We start from the raw sequence: 22641 nt of genomic DNA on the forward strand, positions 1-22641 counted from the left end.
TATTTATTTATACTTATTTATTTATATATAATATTTATATTTATTTATATATTATATACTTGTTTATTTATATTTATTTATATTTGTATTATTTATTTATATTTTTATTTATACTTATATTTATTTATATATATAAATATATAAAATATGTAAATACATGTATATATTTACATAATAAAGTCAAAAGTTAAATCTGAAAAAAAAGTGTATGCATGAACTAACATTGTCTGGGATGATGGGCTGAGTTCTTGAGAGTCTGGATAAGCCTAGCTGACTACTGTTACAATAAATAATTCACTATCTCTAAATTTAGCTTGGGTCTATGTGATTATGTTGTGAGCTTGGAACATATTCACATGCATCATGCACAGGAGCTTTAACAGCTTTGCCCTTCCCCCTCTCACAAAAATGCCCTTCTGACCTCAAACTGTTCTCCAAGTGCATCACTCTTTCATCTGTACCAGTGTTAGGGCACATAGTTCATTAATTTAGGCATCTCAAAGATTTTTTTCAAAACCTTGAAAGACTATTTAGAGGCTTCTGTGAGATTGAAGACGAAGTCCAAAGACACTGGCCTAGTAAAATGTTAAAGCTGAGATACAGTTTTTAATTTATAGACTATCCAGTAACTTGACTATAGAAAGGCATAAATCTCCATCTGTAAGGGACTGTTTTAATTTTATTAGACGGTAGATTTGTTTAATTAAGGTCAGCATTTATCCTGTGCTGTCTTCCGCTTTCCTGGCATCTCACTGATGTGGGGGAGGAAACCCTCAGGCTCAAAATGAGGCCACGTTTGTAGGAAGAAATGGTACCTTTCATTAGGCCAGTAATACCACTGGAAAAAGCAGATGAGTTTGCAGGCATGTGTCCCCTGCAGATTCAAATACAAAAGTCACAGAAACTACATAGGAGACGTATACTACATAGATATACTACATAGACGTATACAGACAAAATTACATAGGTGGCGTATGAAAATACAGTGGTTAGAGATCCAGGGAATGGATATAGAAATAAAGGTAAGAACAAGTTACTCAGAAAGGAGGAAAGCCTGGGATACAACTGTAAACCTGAGCAGTAGAGCTGAGATTGAGACAAGAAGTGAAGGATAGAGTAATGGCACACTGAAATGTAGAAGGCGGAAAGGAGCAAGCTCTGGACAAATGGGGGGAAAAACAAAACAAAACAAAACAAACAAACAAAAAACCACCACCATCTGTGCTCCCTAGAGTTTGTTCATGTCAGAAACAGGGAACTTGATCTTCCTGAGTATCAACACTGTGCACTCTACCATGATTCAGTTCAAACTACTCCTGCTAGTGCAAAGGGCAGAGTGGTTTTGTCTACTGGGTTGCAGCTGTGACAGTTCCCTTAAGAGGCTATACAATAAAGTATCTGGGCTCATAATTCGCTTTTATCAAACCAAGGTTATACCCTGAAATCTTCTACACTGGAAGCTCACTGTTAAAACTGCCATACCAATAAATTAAGATTTAGGCAATGTCATAGTCTAGGCATGGGTAGTTTACTCACTCTGCTTATGCTTTTGTGTAAGTAGTTTGAATAATGAAATAAGGATGGTATCCTAAACCATGGGGAGCTGAGTAAAGGTTGCTCAGGTAACCCTGCTTTTGGCATTTCCTTTCTTTAAGGTATTTGACTTTGCAATTTTTGTAATGTTCTTTTAATGAAACCTTGCTTTATATATTTAATTGAATATAGATTGCATTAATCTCTGTTAAAAGAAAACTCTTTAGTACCTTGATGTTTTGACATGGGACTCTTAAGGATCTCACTTTTCTGACTCCAGACTGGTCTTTGGCAGAGTAGAGAGTTGGATTTTAACCTCCATAGAGAGAGTTGGATTTTAACCTCCATATCCATTATTCTTGTATTCTCTTTTACCTGTTAGCAAGGGTACCACTTAATATCAACTGAATTGCATATACTGTGCTGGAGGTATGAAGAATTAAACCAGTTAGTATAAGGAACAGCTTCCAGTCAAATGAGACCTAGTAATCAGCTGTTTGAAGTCTCTGTGTAAACTTTTGAACATCTTGGCAATGATTCCATTCCTTCAATTTTTAGGAAGTTGTTTGATAATTTCTATTCCAATGCTTGAAGTAGAAGTCAAAAGACACAAGCCTGGAAAACTTATAAATAATCCCAGTATATTTTGTTGGAGCGCTGTTGTCAAAAAAAGGCTAAATGGCTTGGTTATATGGCTTCTGTGGTAAAAGCTAAAATAGTCTTAACTAGTAAGTAGCTGTAACAGAAAAATATTAATGGATGTCAAGCCTTAGAATCTTAAAGTTTTCTAAATTTGCTTGAGTGTAATTTTAAAGTAGACTGTCAAAATTGTTTTGAGTGAGAGAAGACGTAGACATAAGTGAGCCTGTGTGCTTAAATGAGACTGAGATAATAAGGCTCAAAATATTTCTGTAATTTTAATGGACGTGAGATTTATGTTGTAGGCAAACTACAGCATAATAGAATTTTCATCAATTTGTCTTAAGAATTTCTCTCTTTTCTCCATGTCTTCATGGGTGTGAATGTCTATTAATAATAAATAATATAATATTGAGGAATTTTTCTAGTTTTGACCCATTAAGCCAAATAAAACCTTTTCATAATAAATCACATGGGAAAGAAAGATACTGTCAGTGTAGTATTTCAAGTTGCTAGGTCCCAGAGACGAATCTATGCTGTAATGATGCAGACTATGGGTAGTCTAGGGAAGGAAAACAAAGCATGCAGAGAGGCTAATTCTCCTCAGCACGTAAATTTGGGATTGGCTGAAATGGGTTGTTCAAAATCTGCTTTCCTCAGCCATCAGTGAATTTTAGATTCTTTCTGTAAAATGCTCTCTTAGCTATACAAACCCTCTGATACCAGATACAGGATATGGACTGAGAATTCTTTTTGTCGCTTTTGCCTTGACCCCAGGAAGAACATCCATTGCATTTTTGCAGCTGCTGGAATATTCTTCCTGTTTTAGTGTGCAGATTTATAGCAACGTTTAGGAATGTTTAATGAATGAGTGGCGGTAGTTTTCTAGTTTTCTTATCAGACCATGTAACCACACAGACTGACCTTTTCAAGAAAAGCAAGGTCAAAATGAGCCTTGATGGTGGTTTTTTTTTATTTGATTGCTAGATTATAAATGCTAAGTGTACTTAAAAAAACAAGCACAGCTGGCTGTAAGACCTGGTATATTGCCGGGGTAGTCACAGCTCAGAAAAAAAAGTGAAACAAGGCTGATAAATTCAAGTGGATGGGGAAGGGAAGCTTCTGGAGGCAGCATAATTGCTTTTTGATGAGTTCTGCTGAATCTTCAGGAGCAAAAAACAGGTGGTGGGATGTTTGCTGTTTGTTGGTGTGAAATGTTTTACTTAGCTGCTCAACGCAACAACAAAATCAGATCATTCTTGATTTACATAGTGCAAAACTGATCTGTTTTTTTAAGAAACTGGTAATTTTCTGGATCATAAACTGAAGAGGGATGTCCTGTCCTAGGACTCCCATCACACAAAGTGTGGCCCAACCACTGAAATGTACTGTTACATCTCCTTTCCAGTTGCACAGCAGAGGCAAAATATTCTATTCTGAGCAGGAGAATGTGTGTATATATCAGGGTAGGTTTGTAAATCCGTTTTGAATCCTTTGAAAGTTATATGTCACTTAAAATGCAATTAAAATGAAGAATAATTTGTAACTCTCTTTTTCTTTGTGATCTGCTTTAAAATGTAGATATGCCTAGGATTTGTTGAGTCAGATATGTATCTGAGTGTCAAACTGCTGATTTACCTGACAGCTGAGTTAGAGCGACTTAATTGTGGAACTGGGTTTCTGAATAGGAAAAGAGGCATTCATAACCTTTTTATTCGTGCTCCAGCTGGTAATGAAAGACAGCTGCTTTGCAAGACTATAACAAATGGGGAAAGAATGAGCAAGCAAGAGCACGTTTGTGTTTCCACTACTACATACAGATGGTAGCCAGTCTGAACTGTAAATATTCCTGTACTATAAATCTACTCATGGTATATTACTGTCTATCTTACTGTCTGTTCTTTAACAGTATATCAATAAAAGTGCACTGATATATAGAATTTTTCATTTAAATATGTCCGTATGTAGAATTGTAGCAGCAGAGTGTTAACTGTTAAACTGAATGCCAAGTAACGTTAGCAGTAGAGTACAAATGAGGAAGAAATGCAGTAGGGATTTGAAAACAGGAGACTCAGCTTTCCCAGAATGAAAACTATAATATTGGCAAGAACTCTACCAACTGTGGCTTAATGTTGGTTGAGAAATTATTCTCAATGAGGAGTTTCCCAATGAGGTTTGGATTGTTAAATCTTTATGTATGTATTCAAAAATATTTTAGTGCTGATATTCTACCCTATCACCCCAAATGAGGATGAGTTGCAGATTTTTAGAGATATTAAATTAGTCTTTTCTTAGTGCCTGATACTTCACGCATTGAGTTTTTGTTTTTCCCTTGAAGATTTATTTAACATGCTGTGCCTGTATCCATTCTGTAATCTTTGGAGAGTGATAATGTGAGAGATTATGATTTATGAGTGATAATACAAAATGATAGTATATTTGCCCTGAGTTTATATTTTAAATGCCAGTAGCTTGATAAGTAGCTGCAGATGGTATTTGGTTTCTTACTCAGTATACCCAGATGTAATGCACTGGAAATGCATCACACCATAAAAAAATCTGTGACTTTTTTTTTTTTTAATTTTGAATGGAATAGTAATTTTCCAATGGAAGCTTGTAGTTAAGGAAGAATAGCAACTTTGAGGAACAGAGTTGTGAAGAGACTGATGATCTCTTTCGTGAGATCTTGCCATAGCTGCTAACTTTGATTGGTGTTAGTGTGAGCTGAACTTCAATATTTAAATTTCACTCCACAGAACATTAAACCAAACAAGGAGGTAAGGTCAGCATGAGAGCTCATTCTGAAATCCTATTATGATTTTAGCAGTATCCTGATACCAAAATGAATTTAAATAGAGGAAAAAAATCTATTGTGTTAAAGACAGAAATGAGAACAATCTGTCCAATCTACATGTAAATCCAGAGACAACTCTCTTTAAACCTGGAAGTGATATCTAATTCTGTGATTTCTTCCAACATTAATTACTCCTCATTAGAGTGAAGCATGTCATATACTTTACAAATACAGTTTCTTTTTCTGCTTCTCTATTCATAGTTGAGTCATAGTTTCCTTGAGCAACCAAATTACTCAAAATTACTGGAATTTTTATGGGATTTTTTTCAAGGCTGGTTTTATATGACTAAACAGATATAAAACTGGATTAAGAAGTCAGCAGTGCAAATTAGTTGTAACTGATTGCAAATATTTTCTGGCTTTGTTCACTCTTTGACTGGGTCCCGCTCCTGTAGCACTAGGAGGATTCCAAAAATGAATTGGAAGTTTGAGTTCCTGGGAGAATAAAAGAGGCTGATGGAGAATATTACATGACAAATATATGGAAGATTTACAGGAACAAAGACTTTTCTGTCCTGTACCTTGAAAGAAAAAAAAGTCAATATCTGATTATAAAGTTTATGGTGGGAATAAATTTTATATAATTTTGATATAATCACTTATATATGTCTTATTCTAAGTTTATTTTAATCAAGACATAGCATCAATCAATTAGCATTGGAGTACATATCAAAAAAATGTAAAATACAGTTTCATAGTTAATATATCTGACTGCTTTGTTGCAGATAGTGATATTGGATGCATTTAATGATTACGCAGATTACCTTCTGTGGTCAGAGAGTTAGTGGGAGGAAGAAGCTAGACAACCTATTTTCTCTGAATAGCTTGCATTATTTTCTGAAATATAAAAAGATGAGGTTTAAAGTAACAGATGTTAACAGGCATCACTGGAAATAATTATTGTATCTCCAAAGTATGGGAATTTATTTGTGATTTTTCAAAATAATTATGATATTAAGAAAAAAAAATATATACAACTTTCCTTTTAGGTATCTTCTCACCCAATGGAAAAGTTGCTTTGTTTTGAGGATTCTGTTTAAAATGAAAGCTCTGGTAGGAAAGTGAAGAACTCCTGACTGTGGAAACTCCCTCGTTCTTGTTTTGTTCAGGAAAAGTTAAGACTCATTTAGTGAACTCTTATCATTTGTAATGAAAGCATAATTTGGGTTTCAATAGCAAGCAAGTATTCAAAGTTGGCTTCTTTAAGAAACAAAATGCAAACTCTTGTCCTTGCCTGTCTCCCTGTGGTTGTATTTTTATCTTAATTGTGAAAGGGAGGATTATGGGGTTTTATTTATTTGTTTGTTTGTTTGTTTTTAGCAAAATGTATATATCAAGTCTCATGATATTTAACAGGAAGATATTTAACACAACTTTTTTTTTTTTTTACTTATTTATTTTTATTTTCTTTAAGACAGTTCTGTACCTGCATTAGAGAATATTAAATGTTGTTGTATTTCCAAGGGCTTATTAAATATTTGATAGTTTTCTTTTTCTGTAGTCAAGTGTGTCAAGGGCAACCCTTGTAAATCCTGGAATGAAACTCAAATAAACTAACCAAACCTTAAAAGCTGCTATTGAATACTCATGCTAGAACATACATATTGCACAGTGATGGGAGTTGAAGGAAGAGGTGTTGAGATCCAACCCCAGTACAGTTTGGATCCTGATAGCATAGACTCTTTCTGGGAAAATACTGAAATGTAGAGATTTTATTCAAAACTTACAAAACAGGAAGTAACAGCAACCGTGACTACCAACAATTACCTATGCATTAACCTCATCACTAACTGTTACCTGTCCATTGTGGAATACTTAAATAATGTGTAGAAACAGTTGGTTTTATGGGTTGAAGGGGATGGACGAAATATGGGGTAGTGAATGTGTCAGATTTTATGAATATGAATAACATACCTGAGTACAAGGAACAATTTCTACATCTGCCTTTGGTTTATTTAGGCATTGTCTAAGCTGATAAACCTTAGAATGACTGATACCAGGTGCCAACTCCATCACAGAGTCATACTGAGGTGTGCAACACTCCTATGTCTGGCTTTGCATTGGAAAGGAAACAGGCAGGTGACCTGGGCCATGACATCCTCTGACAGGGCACCTTTTCCTATCATGAAATCCAGACATGGCCTACAGGACTGTTGTCAGACCATTTGCAGCCAAGGTTTTTAAGGTGACTCTACTTTCTTTGAAGAACTTCAGGAGTTCAAGTGTGCAAGATAAAACGTGTAATTGAATGCACAGAAGTTCTCATAATCCACAGACTGCATTCCTAGAAATGGATGTCATTTATGAAGTTGTTTTAAACTCTGAGCAGCTCAGTTCCACACAGGACACTCAATACAAAACAGGAATCATGGTTATCTACCTCCAACATGTTATCCACAGGTATCTGCCACTTGCTTTGGATTTATATGCTTCATCAAAAAACAAATAGTAAATGATTAATCCAGCTACTGTGAACAGTAGTAGGACTCAGTAGCAGATCTTGACTTGTGATCCTATCAGTTAAAGAAGCTGGGATCCAGAATCTGCACCAGACTTGTCTGAAATGTGATGCAAACACACATTAACAAAATTGGGTGCACATTGCCTTCAAAACTCGAGCAGAGGGAATCAGCAATCTACTGAGAGCTTTAACTGCTTAATGAAGAATGTTCTGTTTGTTTTGTATTACATACTGAATATTTGCATTTTGCTTTTAATTGCTCTCCTGGCCTACATACATCGAACATTTTGTTAATTCAAATAATTTAGAAAAAGACTGTTTTTGGTGGCCGTGAAGTGTCTTTACCACCATTATCTCATCTACAAAATTGTTGTTCCTCAGGGGAAAAAAAAGTTGTGTGGTACCCTGTAATTGTTTTGGACATTAGGAGGACTTAGGAACAGAACCTGGTTGATCCCATCCAACAGAGAAACTGGAAGTTTGAAGGTGTACCAGTTTTCTCTGGAACATCATGCTTATCCACATGAACAAAAATAGATGTGTTTTTAGTGGCTCGGTGCCTTCAAAATGAGAGAACATGGAACTAGGAAGATGCAGAAGAATAACTGAAAGTGAGAATTCTGCATGACTTTATTTCTATCTGTAGAAAACATGACAGACTCTTTTCAACATTTTGCCTAATGTTACATAATACAATACTGAGAAAATATCTTTAATTAATGTAAAGTAAATGCCCAAGATCTTTTCTTTCACTGAGTAAAGGTTCCTCCTTACATTGGCCACCATTTTCTTTTTCTCTGAGCCCTTTTGACTACTGCAATAATAGTGTAGAAGTGTCTTCTAGTGTATGTGGTTTTATTATTTATATTTCAAAACAAACCACAGAAAGAGATACAATGTATAGCAAAAAGAAATTAGTGTCTTTGCTCAAAATCAGATGTATATGCTCTTGTGTACATGTATATGGCTAAATGTGTACATGGTTAAATTGCTTTACATTGCTGTGAATGGAAGGTGTGAGATTATCAAGAAATCTGCCACTAGATTAAGACATGCAATAATTTGTTCTTGCCTTTCTTATAACTTCATAAAGATGATTGCCTCTAGGGAAACAGGATAGACTACCCAGCTGATCTTGAAAATGACTGAAAGTATTTTTCTTTTAGGGTTAATGTAATTAGCCCTAAATTACATCACTGAATGTAATTTTACAGTTAAAAATTCGTAGCTGCCTTACCAAGTGCCAAGTGTGCTGTGGCCTTTCACTGTGTCAATGTTGTTCAAAACAGTAATAAATAGGTTGTCAGGCAGTTCTACCTGTAGTTAATTCCTTGCTTTTGGGAACTTTTAAGAAAGAATCTGAACCAGAGAGGACTCTTTTTCTGATATATAGCCTAGAAATAAATGCTAATTATTCACCTACTGCTAGATTCAGTGTACTGCTGAATGTACATTTAATATTTATTATATCTGATTTGGTAATATATTTGAATTTTGCTAGGCTGAATGTAATTTTCAGTTCTTTCTAGACAAAAAACATTCCTAGCTTCCTGAAGTCACCAAAGTGTTGCTGCTACAAGAGGTATTTTATCTATTGAAAATCCCCACCCAAACTGCAAACTACAACACTGACTTAGCTTCAGTGACCCTCAAACTCTACAGATTCATTTGCTTTGTATCCTGCTGCTGGGTAGAAAGATGCTGGAGGATGCTGAAGTAGCATCCCAAGGGAATAACCCTGTAGATCTTAGTGCACCATTGGCTTAGAGTCTGATAAATTCTCTGTCCCTGTTATGGAGAGTTTTTGCAAATAACTACTGAGATTAATTCACTTAAGTTACATAAATCTGGTTGTATTTGCTGACTTTAGCTGTCTCACATAAGACGTGTGTGTGTGCGTGCGTGTAAGGTGCCAGGAAGAAATGAGCTATGAATGTGCAGAAATTTTGTAGTTCAGGCAAAGGCAGAAACGTCCGCTTGGTAAAAAACAGCCAGACAGTGTAAGATTGTTGGTTAGTTTGTGATTAGAAGTTGAGACCGGATGATAAGTGTTCAGTTCAGTCCCTGAGTCAGACCTTTTTGACAGAGAACAGATTAGAGTGTTTGCAATTGAGAGGCTTGGTATAATAATCTTGTTTCATTGATTGAGGAAGGGAAGCCATAAACAAGCTGCAAATCTCTGATATAGATGCATTAGGTCTGTGGGGTTGGGGTAGATATATCTTGTCACTCTGAATATAATACATTTACCAGGCCTGCATTGCAAATTTGAACTTGTTTCTCAGAATCAAAGCAATTCTATCTACCTGTTGTAGAGACATTTTGATGTCTAACTAGCATTCTGTGTTAGAAAAATGTAGCCATTCAGTGTTGTACCAGCCTAAAGGAATTCTTCTATCACACAGTGTAAAATGTATGTGCTAATGCTAAATTCAGTGATTGATACCCGAATACACGAAAGCGGTTTTACCACAATGTTGTGGCCTGGACTAAAGTGCCAGAGTGGAGACATTCTTGTTTGTGGCTGTTGTTCTGACTCCGACATAACAATTTATTTATTTATTAAATGGGATTCATGATATCAGTGCGGTAACATACCAGTATCCTGCTGCCACAGTTTCTTTTATCAACCATCATTGAACTCATGCTCTAAGCTGCTCTTTCCTGTAGGCTGATAGTAGAGAGCATGAAACCTGTTTTGACATCATTTCATATCTGAAAATATTGAAATCTTCCAATATTTTTATTTATTTATTTATTTTTTCCTGTCTATAAACTATCTGCTAAGTGGAAAATCCAGAATAGCAAGCATTTTGACAGTAGAGAGGAGACATTTAAACACATTGCCTATTCAACTACCATGCCATTGCTGCTGGAGTACAAACAGCACATTTTACTGTGTGAAAGAATGTTTATCTCACCTTCCAGCTGTTTTCCTATGAAATCTTGTCCTGGAAGTAGTTTTCTTCAATGCCTATGATGACTGGGTAGTACCTGGTTTTTAAGTCCTTAACAATCCTGTGTGAGAGCAGTCTTCAGGTTATTTATCTGCATTTTATGTTCATGTGCTGCTACTAAAACTGAATTTCTGTTTCCATATTTGTTCAGCTTGTCCTGGATTTGTAATTTCAATATCAGGGTTTAGGTAGAGGACTGATAATACACTGCCGTAGCAATGAGAGAGGCTCTTATTTCTGAAACATCTGTGCATGCTGTGCTCACCAAGTGCCCATTGAGGCAATGTGGCAAGACCCCATCCAAACTGCTTTAGTCTTTGTGTTCCCCAAAGCTTTGCTTCTGATAAACCAGGCAGTGGGTGAAGGCTGGTTGGGGCACAGGACTTGATTTCACAGAATTTGTTAAAAGTAGATATATTGCTGTTTTGCTAAGAAAGTTTTGTTGGAAGTGGAGACAGCTTTGTTAGGGTTACTTTTAGTCCTGCCTGAGAGAGTATGATGGATGACTGTGAACTAAACAGGCTGTGAAACCTGCTCTACCTGTAATGCAGAAGGCATTTTCTACCAGTGAGTATCAGTTATTTTTCAAAGGTTTTGGGAATCTGGAGGTCCCAGTTAAATGGAAGCCGGCAATCTTTTTGGATATCAGCAAAACCTCTGTTATTGTTTCTCACAGCATGTAGCTAGATAAAGGCATAATACAATGGGTGAACAGTTGGCTGATGGGTAGAGTTCAAAGGTGTAGAGTAAATGGGGTCACATTGGGAATTAGTGGCATTCCCCAGGGCTCCATTTTACGGCCAGTTCTCTTCAATGTTTTCATCAATGACTTGGATATAAGACTTGAATATCCTAAGTTTGCAGATGACACTAAACTGTTCATAAGGTGCCATGACAACTGGTAGAATTCATATGATTTAGCATGGATTTAACATTTTTTGCCACTTTTTGGAAGAGTTTCACCCTGGCATATTGTCCATAACCAAGACTTTCCCTGCTCCCAGACTCCTGAACAACATGTGAGAGCTGTCTGACAGTTTCTGTCTTGGATGCAAAGTTTTATGCCTATGAATTTGTGAATCATTTGGGGATAAATCAGTAAAAGATTTATAATGACCACTGATCTACTGATATTATTAATGTGAAGCGCTGTGTGGTTCTGACGTCTCTTTTTTCTCTTTTTCTTTCAGTTCATTGCCTTTGCCTCTTTGTTCTTCATCCTAGTTTCAATCACAACCTTTTGCCTGGAAACACATGAGGCTTTCAATACTATTATAAATAAAACTGAGCAGGTTGTCAATGGAACAGAAACAGTACTACAGTATGAAATTGAGACAGATCCTGCCCTGACATATGTGGAAGGAGTCTGCGTGGTATGGTTTACATTTGAATTTTTAGTGCGTGTTGTTTTTTCCCCCAACAAACTTGAATTCATCAAAAACCTCTTGAATATCATTGACTTTGTGGCCATCCTGCCCTTTTACCTAGAAGTGGGCCTGAGTGGGCTTTCCTCCAAAGCTGCTAAGGATGTACTTGGTTTCCTCAGGGTGGTAAGGTTTGTGAGGATCCTGCGAATCTTCAAGCTCACAAGGCACTTTGTAGGCCTCAGGGTACTGGGCCACACTCTGAGAGCCAGCACCAATGAATTTTTGCTGCTGATAATATTCTTGGCACTCGGTGTTTTGATATTCGCCACCATGATCTACTACGCAGAGCGGGTGGGAGCTCAGCCCAATGACCCATCAGCAAGTGAGCACACACAGTTCAAAAATATCCCTATTGGCTTCTGGTGGGCTGTAGTAACCATGACCACCCTGGGTTATGGGGATATGTATCCACGGACTTGGTCAGGCATGCTAGTGGGAGCCCTATGTGCATTGGCAGGGGTGCTTACTATAGCCATGCCTGTGCCTGTGATTGTTAACAATTTTGGGATGTACTACTCTCTGGCCATGGCAAAGCAGAAACTGCCAAGGAAGAGGAAGAAGCACATCCCTCCAGCTCCTCAAGCTAGTTCTCCTACTTTCTGCAAGACGGACTTGAACATGGCCTGTAATAGCACACAAGGGGACATCTGCCTTGGCAAGGACAACCAGTTGATGGAGCACAACAGATCATCAGGTAGGACCCCACTGGAGATGCATGTTCTTTGAAAACACTTTATAGACCAGTATGTTTGGTAGGGGTCAGAAAGCTGCCAGCCTTTCTGCCAGGAGAAAACATAGCTCCCACCCTTCTCCCCTCCAGTGTTTGCGTGTGTCAGTCTCATAGAGGACAAAATAGTTAGAGCAACATTCCCAAACCTCTATGTAGCTGGTCTATACAGTTTTGCTTGCTCTGTTGAGAATGCTTTCCTGCTGATGATATCAACCTTTTCTTTTGCCTGTTGTTTGTTGCGTTGTATGGATGTTTCTTGTTTTTCTGCATGACTGTGACTATTTGAGCAGCCACCGTGTCCCACCCTGTTGGACTCCATGGTGTTTTGCCTCAGTGTCTGTCTCTCGTGTCAGCTTTGCCTGTGCCACATCGTGGCCTGTTAAGCAAGATCCTACAAAGAAGCAGTCATTTAAAAGGAGCAGGTGCTTTACATCAAAAGCCCAGCACTCAAAGGAAATAAGGAGAAATTCTCTTTCTAGCTTTCTTTCCATTTGGCATTCTGCTTTCCTGGCTAGAAGAAACTCCTTCATCTGAATTAGATGAGATATTGCATGATATTTACCATTAATTGGATTATAATTGTAAAGCTGATGTAGAGTTTGTTTGGAAAAACGAAAGTGGCAGTCCCTCACAACATCAATATTAGTGTTGATTTTTTATTATTTATATTACCTTATCTCTCAGAGTTCCAAATGCTGAATGAGGAGTATTTTGTGCTAATTGCTATGAAAACACATATCAAAAGGCAGCCTCTGCCCCTCTAAGCTACTGCCCAAAATTCCATATTTCTTCAAACTAAAGAGGAAATTTTATCTGTCAGTATAATTAAAAGTCTTTTTTTTTTTTTTTTTTTTTTTTTTTATAGCAGCAGGGATTTTTGTTTGTTTATTTCTTGAATGTATTTATTCTTAGCAATACATAATCTGTTTATAAAACTCACAGACCAGTCATTATGCTCCTGTTGGAAAGTTGCAAAATGTTAATAAGAGAGAAGAAAAAAAAAACACACAAAACTGTGACTGGTGTCATTCAGTAACTGAAATTTATTTTTTAGAAAGAAGAGCCTGGAAAATCGGTCTCTGAACAATATCCTTCTTTGTTCTGTTGCTCTGTTACTGAATAGCATTTATCTTCAAAGAAGCTCGGTTTCAGTCTCCGAGTGAGTGTTCACAAATTTAACATGCCTTTTAGATGTCCTAAATATATTATGGAAGGTTGGAAACCCTTGAAAGGTCTCACATCAAGGGTGGAATATAGTTAGTTTTACAGTGCTTTGACTGATATACACTTTCAGACAACATCTTTAAAGTGATAATGGTAACAGCTTTTTCATGCCATCAGGTCCCGCCAAAGGTATTCCGGAATGGAGGAGGCTTGGTGTGATCAGAGCAAAGAGACACTTTTGTGTGTCTGCAGCTTTTTTTACAAGGTGTTATAATCCTTAAAGTTAGACAGAAAGCAGATATGCAAAAAAGGAGCAATTTTAAAGTGTTAACTTTTTCCTTGGTAGTGCCAGCACTCACACTAGATGCTCTAACTTTGTTTCTGGTAGAGAATGCTATTAGAATCAGGAATTTTGCACAAAACCGAGGCTGAATGGCATCACCCTTGGCATTGCCAGTTCAGAAAAGCACATGCTCAGGTTTAAATGCAAAGGTAAAGCTGAAGTAAAAAACATGCCATTACCTGTTATGTGCCGTACTAGCAGAGATTTTTTTTTTCTTGAAGTGTGGCCTGAATCTAAAATAGTAGATAATTTTTGAAAATAGTCCTTTGGGAGTCTCAAATCAGAAGAGGTAAGAATTTCAGTGTTTGACAAAATACACAGGCCAAAACCAGAATTTAATGTTGGATATAAATGATGACAAGCTGTGCAAGGATGATAGCAAGTGCAGAAATGAAAACTGTGTGTGTGATTAAACAGGTTTTAGTGTAAAATGTGGATAATTTAACCCTTCTGGGGGAGGGGTTGTCTTTAAAATATGCTAAACAACATATTCTAGGAAAAAATGATTAGCATGACCTCTAATTTAATAAAAAGGGTAGCCAAAATAGTAAAACCATTTATAAATATCCAAGACTGACTATACTTACAGTCTTTATCAGGCAACTAATTGAGCCTTGTGTTGCTTATTTCTTATTTAATGGTTTAGTAAAATCTTTTATGAGACTTAAAAGGAAGTCAAAAAGATCAAAAGTCAAAAGATGACTTGCTCTTGAATAAAAAAAATATATATATATATTTTTTTTTTGCCATTTTGTACTGATGAATGATGAACTGCAATCTTGTTTTCTAATGATTTACCTTATAACTACTTTTTGAGTGATGGGAATATCTGGCATTCAACATAAGCTCTTTGTGATGTCTCATTTCCTCATTCATTATTGTCTGTAAATGGGCATGGTGCTTTAACCAGTGTTATCAGGTGAAGACAGTGCAGGAAGTGAGCAGCCACTCTCACCTGGTGAAAGGCTCCCTCCCATCAGACGCTCTAGTACCAGAGACAAAAACAGAAGAGGGGGAACATGTTTCCTACTGACAACAGGTGATTACACGTGTGCTACTGATGGAGGGATCAGGAAAGGTATGGACTTCTTTCATTAGATCATAAAGATCACTCAGCAATGTGCTTGTGAAAAGCAAGCTTAGAGTAAAATGATGTGCACAATGCTCTTAGAGGAAAGATTGTACCACGATGTATTTTTTTTCTTTATTCCTAGCCATTCTTTCCTTGTTTTCCTTTTAAAAACACTAATTTCCTTTAGTCTTCACAAAAAGTGCTTGATGTTGGATCCTCATTTCACTTATGTCTTCATTTGTCTGTTACCTTTTATAGAAAACCCTGCAATTCAGTCCTTGCTCATTCAACCATTCATCACTTGATACCATTTCTCATTCTAAAAGACAAAATAATTATTTTAATAACTTTGGTCCACACTTAATAACCTAATAAAAATTACAGCTGAACAAATTACATTTAAAAGATTAAGATACTAGAAGTAAACAACGTTTTTGTTCTGAACACAACAAAACCTATCAATGAGATGCTATTTAGATTTCTATCAAAGAAGAGTTAGCACCACTAATGTTAAACTAAAGAAGAGTTAGCACCACTAAAGAAGAGTTAGCACTACTAATGCTAAAATGTGACTGTCTACCCCAACCAGAATTCAACTCCAGTATGCAAGTCTTGATCTTTCAAGGTAATAAAAATGTCTTACAAGTTATTTAGCCTCCTCAACCCTATTCTGGGGTTGGGTTCCCCTGGCAGAGTCTGCAAAACCTTCCAGAATTATGTATCACCATGTGACCAGTGGCATGGCCATCTGATCAGGACATAACTATCTGTGGCTGGAAAGCTAACCTCAGGGTATAACCCCAAAATCAGCAATGCTAGCGGTGTTTTTTTGTTTTTGTTTGGTTAAAAATTGCTTTTTTTTTTTTTTTTTCTTGGCAAACTGTAATATTCTAACAGTTCTCTCATTCCTGATCCTTGGTGTGCGATCATTCGTGTCAGAGTTCACCATCTGCAGTAGCCATGTGGCACTGAACAAACATCTTTGGCTGAGATTTTTTTTTTAATTAGCTTTGTCTATTGCAATTGTAGTTGTTCCAGCCAGCCGAATCGAAGACCCTGAAGCAATTCTCTTGGTTATTCTGCAAATGCTTTTTTTTTTATGTTTCAAAAGCATGAGCTCAGTAGGTTAAACTTGTGAAGGCAGACATACAGCTAGAATGGGATATGTGTAGAATTTGTAAAGAAAATGATTGTCTCTATGCTCCTACATTGTACATATTCCTGTAAATAACATTCAGATTAAATAGGACTTGGTAACAAAAAATTTTCTGCACACAGATTTAGGACTTTGCATGGTCTCCTTCACAACTAGGATTATTTACAATTTCTCTAACAGTAAGGGTCCTGTCTTTTGGGGAGGTCAAAAAAAAACATATAATGCAGAATGCCATGGCATCTTGCAAGATTAAGTTCTTGACTTCTTTTAGAAATGTTAGTATAAGCATTGGAGTGCTGTTAACTTGGCTGTAACTGTACTTAGAATGGAACAGAAATAATGGAAGAAATTGCCTGTTAGTACTAATGACATATCCATATAGCAATAAAACATATTTTATATAGGAATACACGAATATTTTCATTTCAAAATCTAGATTCAAGGAAAAATTAATCATTTAAGAGTTTCTATCAAAAAAACAGGGCTTGAGTTCAGAAATGACATTTTCTCAATAAGAAATATGCTCTTTGACAGTCTGTAGTGATAACTACAGAGTAGGGAAACTAGCTTATAAGTAGCATATTTGAATTTTTGAATTCTTGAATTTAATCACTCGTTAAGTCTACTAGTTTTTAATTTTGTTTTATTTTTCCCTTTCTTTCTTTTTGTATATCCTTCTTGTTTGGTTTATTCCTTGTCTGGTTCTTGGTTGTGTTCAATGATCATTTATTCTGAGCTTTTCTGCATTGGTGATTCAGAGCTGATCCAAACCCCACTGATCTACCTGGAAGTCACTGATTTTGGATTATGCCTCCATGTTTATTCATCTTGTATTTCTGGTTTTCATTTTTTATGGGTTCCTGTTTTCTTTGCCATCTTTACCACCTTCCTCTATCAGTTCTTTTCTATTATCATTAGAGAAGTATCCAGAACAATATACACATGTTGTTCAAACAATTAATCCTAGTTTCTGTGTAAAAAACCTACCTTATTCTTTTGAATTGTTTTGTAAGCATTAAATTTAAATGGGAGGTTACATATATATATAAGCATTGACTGTTCCTTCTGTTCTGCTTTCAAACATGATTCTTTCTAATCTGTGTAAATACTCAGAAACAGGAGGCTGGATTTGAAATGTATCAGAAGTCTGTCAAGCAACACAGTTCAGCCTGCCCTTGCAATCTGGAGATAACACTGCACAGTGTTTTAGCAGACATGAGGTTATACATGTGTTTTAAATTCAGTTTTACAGTATGCAATTTTCAGTAAGTAAGAAATATTTTTATTCTTATTCTTATTCTTATTATTACTACATATTTTTTTTTCACCATGGCTCTCAATAGCTTGGGACCTGTACAAACAAAAACCGAGGTACAATGCTTCCGTAAAGAGTATCTATTCTGGGTAGAGCCTAAGATATAATTTTTCCTGAAGATGTTAATTGCTTGTTGTCTGTTATATGGAGATTTGGAATTTGAACTAGTAACTGTTTCAATTAGAAAAAATTAAAAAGTCTGTTGACATCCCATGTAATGCTTAGATGCACTGTCACTGACATTGTATAATTTCTGTGGGAAAAGTCTCAATATTTCACAGCAGCTCACAGTAGACAATAACACTTGAATGTTTTACCTGGCAAATGCTTAGGTGCGTACTAATTTTTAAAGAAATAGGTTGTGCCACTGAAATCAATGGAACTTCTCCTGCTTGCAGTGAAACGTGTATGCATACTTTAGGAGCAACATTCTAGCCAGCTTGATCTTCATTTTATACTCCCTTCTGGTATCTCTTTCCAGACTAATGCAATGATCCTTTTCTTCATAGGCAGAATTATTCAGGCACTGTTGAAAATATTTGAGTATGAAGATAGTGAGACAGAGCAAAGCAATGCTTTAACAGTATTTTGCACAGAGTCTACAAGGTGAGAACAATGTATATGTAGCAAGAACTAGGTAGCTACAGCTCACAGTGTGTGTTAACAGAAATGTCTGCAAGTGCAATGTTCTCTCCAAATTGTGAAGCATCATGTTTTTGCCTTATTTAAAGATTAATTCTTCACTAGTTGCTTTTGTGGATTAACACCATTTATTTTGTATCAGTTGGCTGAAGAAGGAACACAAATTTGGTGACTTAAATTTACCAATCTGGAAGCATTTGAAAATATGTCAAACTCTGCTATCTTATAGTTTACGTCTTAGGGTTAACATTTATGAAAATGGAGCTTCTTTCCCATCATATCATTCAATGCTCTGCAGAAATGACTTACAATTACTTTATGCATGTTTTTCTTTTCTTTAAATAATATTTTATTTTTAGAGAAAATTCTTCCTTTATTAGGAATTGGATTTAACAGAGGTTATATCATTCTAACAGTTTTTATAGTCTGTCTTAACGGGTTTTTGATTATGCTTAGTCAGATAGCTCACCCAAAAACTCTGTTGGGATCTTTTATCTTACGCTCTGTGCAACCCTGATGACGCCAATAGAGTGGCACAAAGTGCACATGGGGATGGGAAAGAAAAGGCCAGACCTTTCACGTGGTGTTCTGTTTAATTTCCTGGGAAAGAATAGCTGCATTAATTCATAAAGTATTTTATTTGTTAATATATTTTGGCAGTACTGTTTCTCTGCATTGAGTTCTTTTGCAGGCAGATTCCCTCTGAGTCCCAGATAGCTCCTTGGATTACACTACATTGTATTGTTTGTCTTTGTCTATTATTTTTTTTTTTTTTGGCTGAATTCAACTGATGTCTGTGCATTTTCTCATACAAGGCTACGAAAAATCTCGAAGCTTAAACAACATAGCTGGCTTGACAGGCAATGCTCTGCGACTGTCTCCAGTAACATCACCCTACAGCTCACCTTGTCCTCTAAGGCGCTCTCGGTCTCCCATCCCTTCTATCTTGTAAACCAGATGGCATCAATCGGCTATATAGTATTAATTCAAATACTGTTTACCACATATTGGATATAAATGTAGCATTAACCATAGGCTCCACAAATATGGTATAAATCCTGCATGATATAACTGTCAGTAGTAAGAAATGCCACTTGGGTAGCTGAAGATTTTTATCTTGGCTTTAAAAGATCATCTAAAGTAGCACTTCTTCTTTCATCTACTTTATTGTCCTACTTTCCTGTGGCAATAAAAGGACAGTTAGTGGATGCCATTGGCCAGTATATTCAATAAATAAGCAGTTTTTCAGGGAAATTTACTTAAAATAATGTGCTTCCAAATAATTATCTGTCACCCCATTGAACCTCCATTTCTTGTGACTCTAATCCATTCTGAAGATGTCTGGAATCGTGTCTTGGTTGCGCACTATGTGACTTGGGTCTGCTCATTTGCATGGACCATCCTGTCTCCATTACCTGACAAGCAGTGTTGCCGATCACGGAGACCACAGAGGCCTCTGGATGTGTGTACTCTCCATGTACCATCCTGCTGAAATGAAAGCACTGATAAACTGGTCTGCATGTGGGATTGTTTTTCTTTGTTTAACCTTCTCTTTTATTTTTTAACGATCTACTTGTTTATAAATGGTCTTATTTTGTGATTAACTTACTTTGGTACTGGATTACTGTATCAGAGTTCTGAATGTCTCCGGTTGTTTGCACACAGATAACTGCAAAGAGGTTGTCATTACTGGTTACACGCAAGCAGAAGCCAGATCTCTTTCTTAATGGCTTGGGGAAGGCACAAAACATGCAAGAAAGGTAAACGCCATCCAGACTTGCAATTTTAAGCTAGCAAGTGCTGCTTGGTACTGTAGTCATTTCTCTACTCCAGGGTTCTTCAACATTTTCAGAGGCTGAGTACCAAGCAAAATCGAGAAGATAACTGGGGGCTTTTTTGTTCCACTGTAAGAGTAGCTCTCAAGTGGGGTTTTTGACCAGACTTATACCTCTGGCTCATGAGCATTTAAAAATTCTTCAGTCAATGTTTTTTGAGGTGCTTTGTCCTATGTGTTGTTTGTCTGTCCGTTTTGCAACTTGTCTACTGTATTCTCCATCTGTCTCCATAAAGCACAGATACTGTTTAAAATGCCCCCTCTTTTAAGGCTAAGACACTTTTCTCCTTTTCTCTATTTTTTTTTTTTTCATATCAACTATATGTATGTGTATAAATGCATAAATATATTTTTCAAGTACAAGTTAGTATTATATAGACTAACTCAGAGTGAGCACTCTGAAGATTTTTTGAGTGGGATTTAGTAACAATTTTACAATTTTGACCAGTTGCCTATTGCATCAATCCTCCTCCTAGCAACCAGTATCCATTACAGTACTGAAACTGTATCTCCTCTAGTGTTTTTTTCATTCCATATAAACCTGTATTTATGCAACGGAACAAATGCAATAGCAGTTTTGATGTTCTGGGCTGGTGAGGAACAAATACCCTAAAATACATAAGTTTAGAATTTCATAGGATAAGGAAGTCTGTAACTACACAGATCTTAAGAGATCCTTGAGATTGTTGAACAATCCCTGACTGTCATGTTTTATTTTTTGTTAGGACAAGAATTATAACTTATTGTTGACCATGTAACATGCTCTTCTGTATATAGGCTAGCCCAATAGCATGACTTGCATGTCAGAATTCTTGTACAATAATGTATTTATCAAAGTATACATTTCTGATATTTAGAGATGTACATTGATTTAGTTTTGGTAAAATATTGTCAATAGAGAGATAACTGCAAAAAAAAGCTTTTAGCAAAGGAATTAATATAATATTTGGTGCTGCTGTTATATTAACTACAGTGTTGTACAGAATTTATCATGGATTTTTGACTGCTGAAAAAGGGACAATGGAATTTAGCCATACCAAGGACTGTACTGGAAAGAGACTGCTGCTGCTGAATGGGCCCTGATAAACAGCTCACACCTTGAGGAGGTCACTGAGACTTTACTTGGGAAGTAGAGTTTGATAAAGAAGATTAACGACTGCTCATAATTACTGCTGCCAGAGGAAGGGGTGACTAGTCACTGTTGATGAGTCAGCTGTAAATAAAACGTGTGTGCATGGAATATCAGTTTTTATCTATATCAAAGAAAGCTGAATTCAAGTAATCATTGCTAAGACTCCATGCAAAGACCCACACCCTGATGCATATTATTCCTGGTTCCTGCAGTAAGTTGTGCTGTGAATCATACAAAGACACATACTTAATAATGATAGTGATGTAAACTACATCTGTCTTAAATTCTGTCATAACAAAGGTATATTTTGCAAAGGTCACAAAAATGAACAGAGTAGGTTTGCATAAGTCCTCGCTTTCTCAGTTTGCCATGATCTATATTTGTATGAATTCTAGTGTATATGCCAAGTCCTAAGTTTTCTTTTCACTTTGATAAGAGAAATGTGACTGCAGACAAACATCACTGACTTTGTTCACAGCACACAGTCTCCTTTCATTGTTACCTCAGACTATAAGTATTATGAGAAATAAAATTCTGGCAGCAAGACTATTTTTTTTTTTTAATTCAAAGTGTTGCAAACCCAACGTCAATAAATATAAAAGATGTATTAAAATTATATCTTAAAAATGTATATTTTACATAAAAGATATATTCATTGATCAGCTACTTTCTGTGATTTTTGTGGTAAATGGATCTAGTCTATTCTATGTTTATGAGGCATTGTAGTGGTATGATGTGGTAATTATGTTCTCTCCATCTTATTCAGTGAAAAATTCTCCAAAATCTGTTTTGTCACCCTGGTGTCCCAATTGTAGGGACCTGTCCCAGTTGTGAAACTCTGTACTGTGGAACTTCTGTGATCATGTCAAGGTGCATGCACAATCCTGGTGGAAACCAGTGGCAATGTAATACCTGAATTGGAGAATAAAAGGCAAAAGACCTGGGGAGGAACTTGGAACATATTATCTGAAGTGGCTCATGCGCTTTCTTTAGCTGTATCGGTCCCTTGCCTGCCACTGGCCATCCCAATTCTCAAACCAATTTCCTGGGGCACATGCGGAGCTAATTCAATGACTAGCATGAGCTGTCTTCTAAACCCATGTAAAATCTTCCTTCTTTTTAATGAGCCCACACCTTCTGCAGAAGTTGTAATCGGTCTAGATATTATTGGTCTCAAAACAGTTCTATTGCATTCTGGTATGGAATGAACCTAAAAAAGTGATAAATGATTGCTTAAAACTTCTAATCAAATACTGTATTTGGGGTAATCAGTGAAATCCATGAATACACAAGCAGGATATCAGAGGGGGTGAGGGTACTCGTACATCTGCATGCATAATCTGAGACGCCATTACTACAAAGGTGTTGGAACATGAGGAAGA

The 22641-nt window shown here is 36.4% G+C and overlaps 1 protein-coding gene across 17 annotated transcripts in view; it reads left to right on the plus strand.

Moving 5' to 3' along the window:
* Positions 1 to 22204, plus strand: part of KCNC2 (potassium voltage-gated channel subfamily C member 2) — a 99183-nt gene extending 76979 nt beyond the window's left edge. The window contains exons 3-6 of one of the 17 annotated variants that reach the window (XM_068669164.1): positions 11635 to 12565; positions 15019 to 15186; positions 18161 to 18257; positions 19109 to 22204. In XM_068669164.1, the coding sequence (XP_068525265.1) occupies positions 11635 to 12565; positions 15019 to 15186; positions 18161 to 18257; positions 19109 to 19310 (1398 nt within the window). In that variant the 3' untranslated portion in view covers positions 19311 to 22204. The other 16 variants (XM_068669168.1, XM_068669170.1, XM_068669172.1 and 13 more) reach the window with 16 other exon arrangements.
* Positions 22205 to 22641: the final 437 nt, after the last annotated feature.

This window comes from Anas acuta, chromosome 1 (genome assembly GCF_963932015.1).
Source record: "Anas acuta chromosome 1, bAnaAcu1.1, whole genome shotgun sequence".
Classification (NCBI taxonomy): Eukaryota; Metazoa; Chordata; class Aves; order Anseriformes; family Anatidae; genus Anas; species Anas acuta.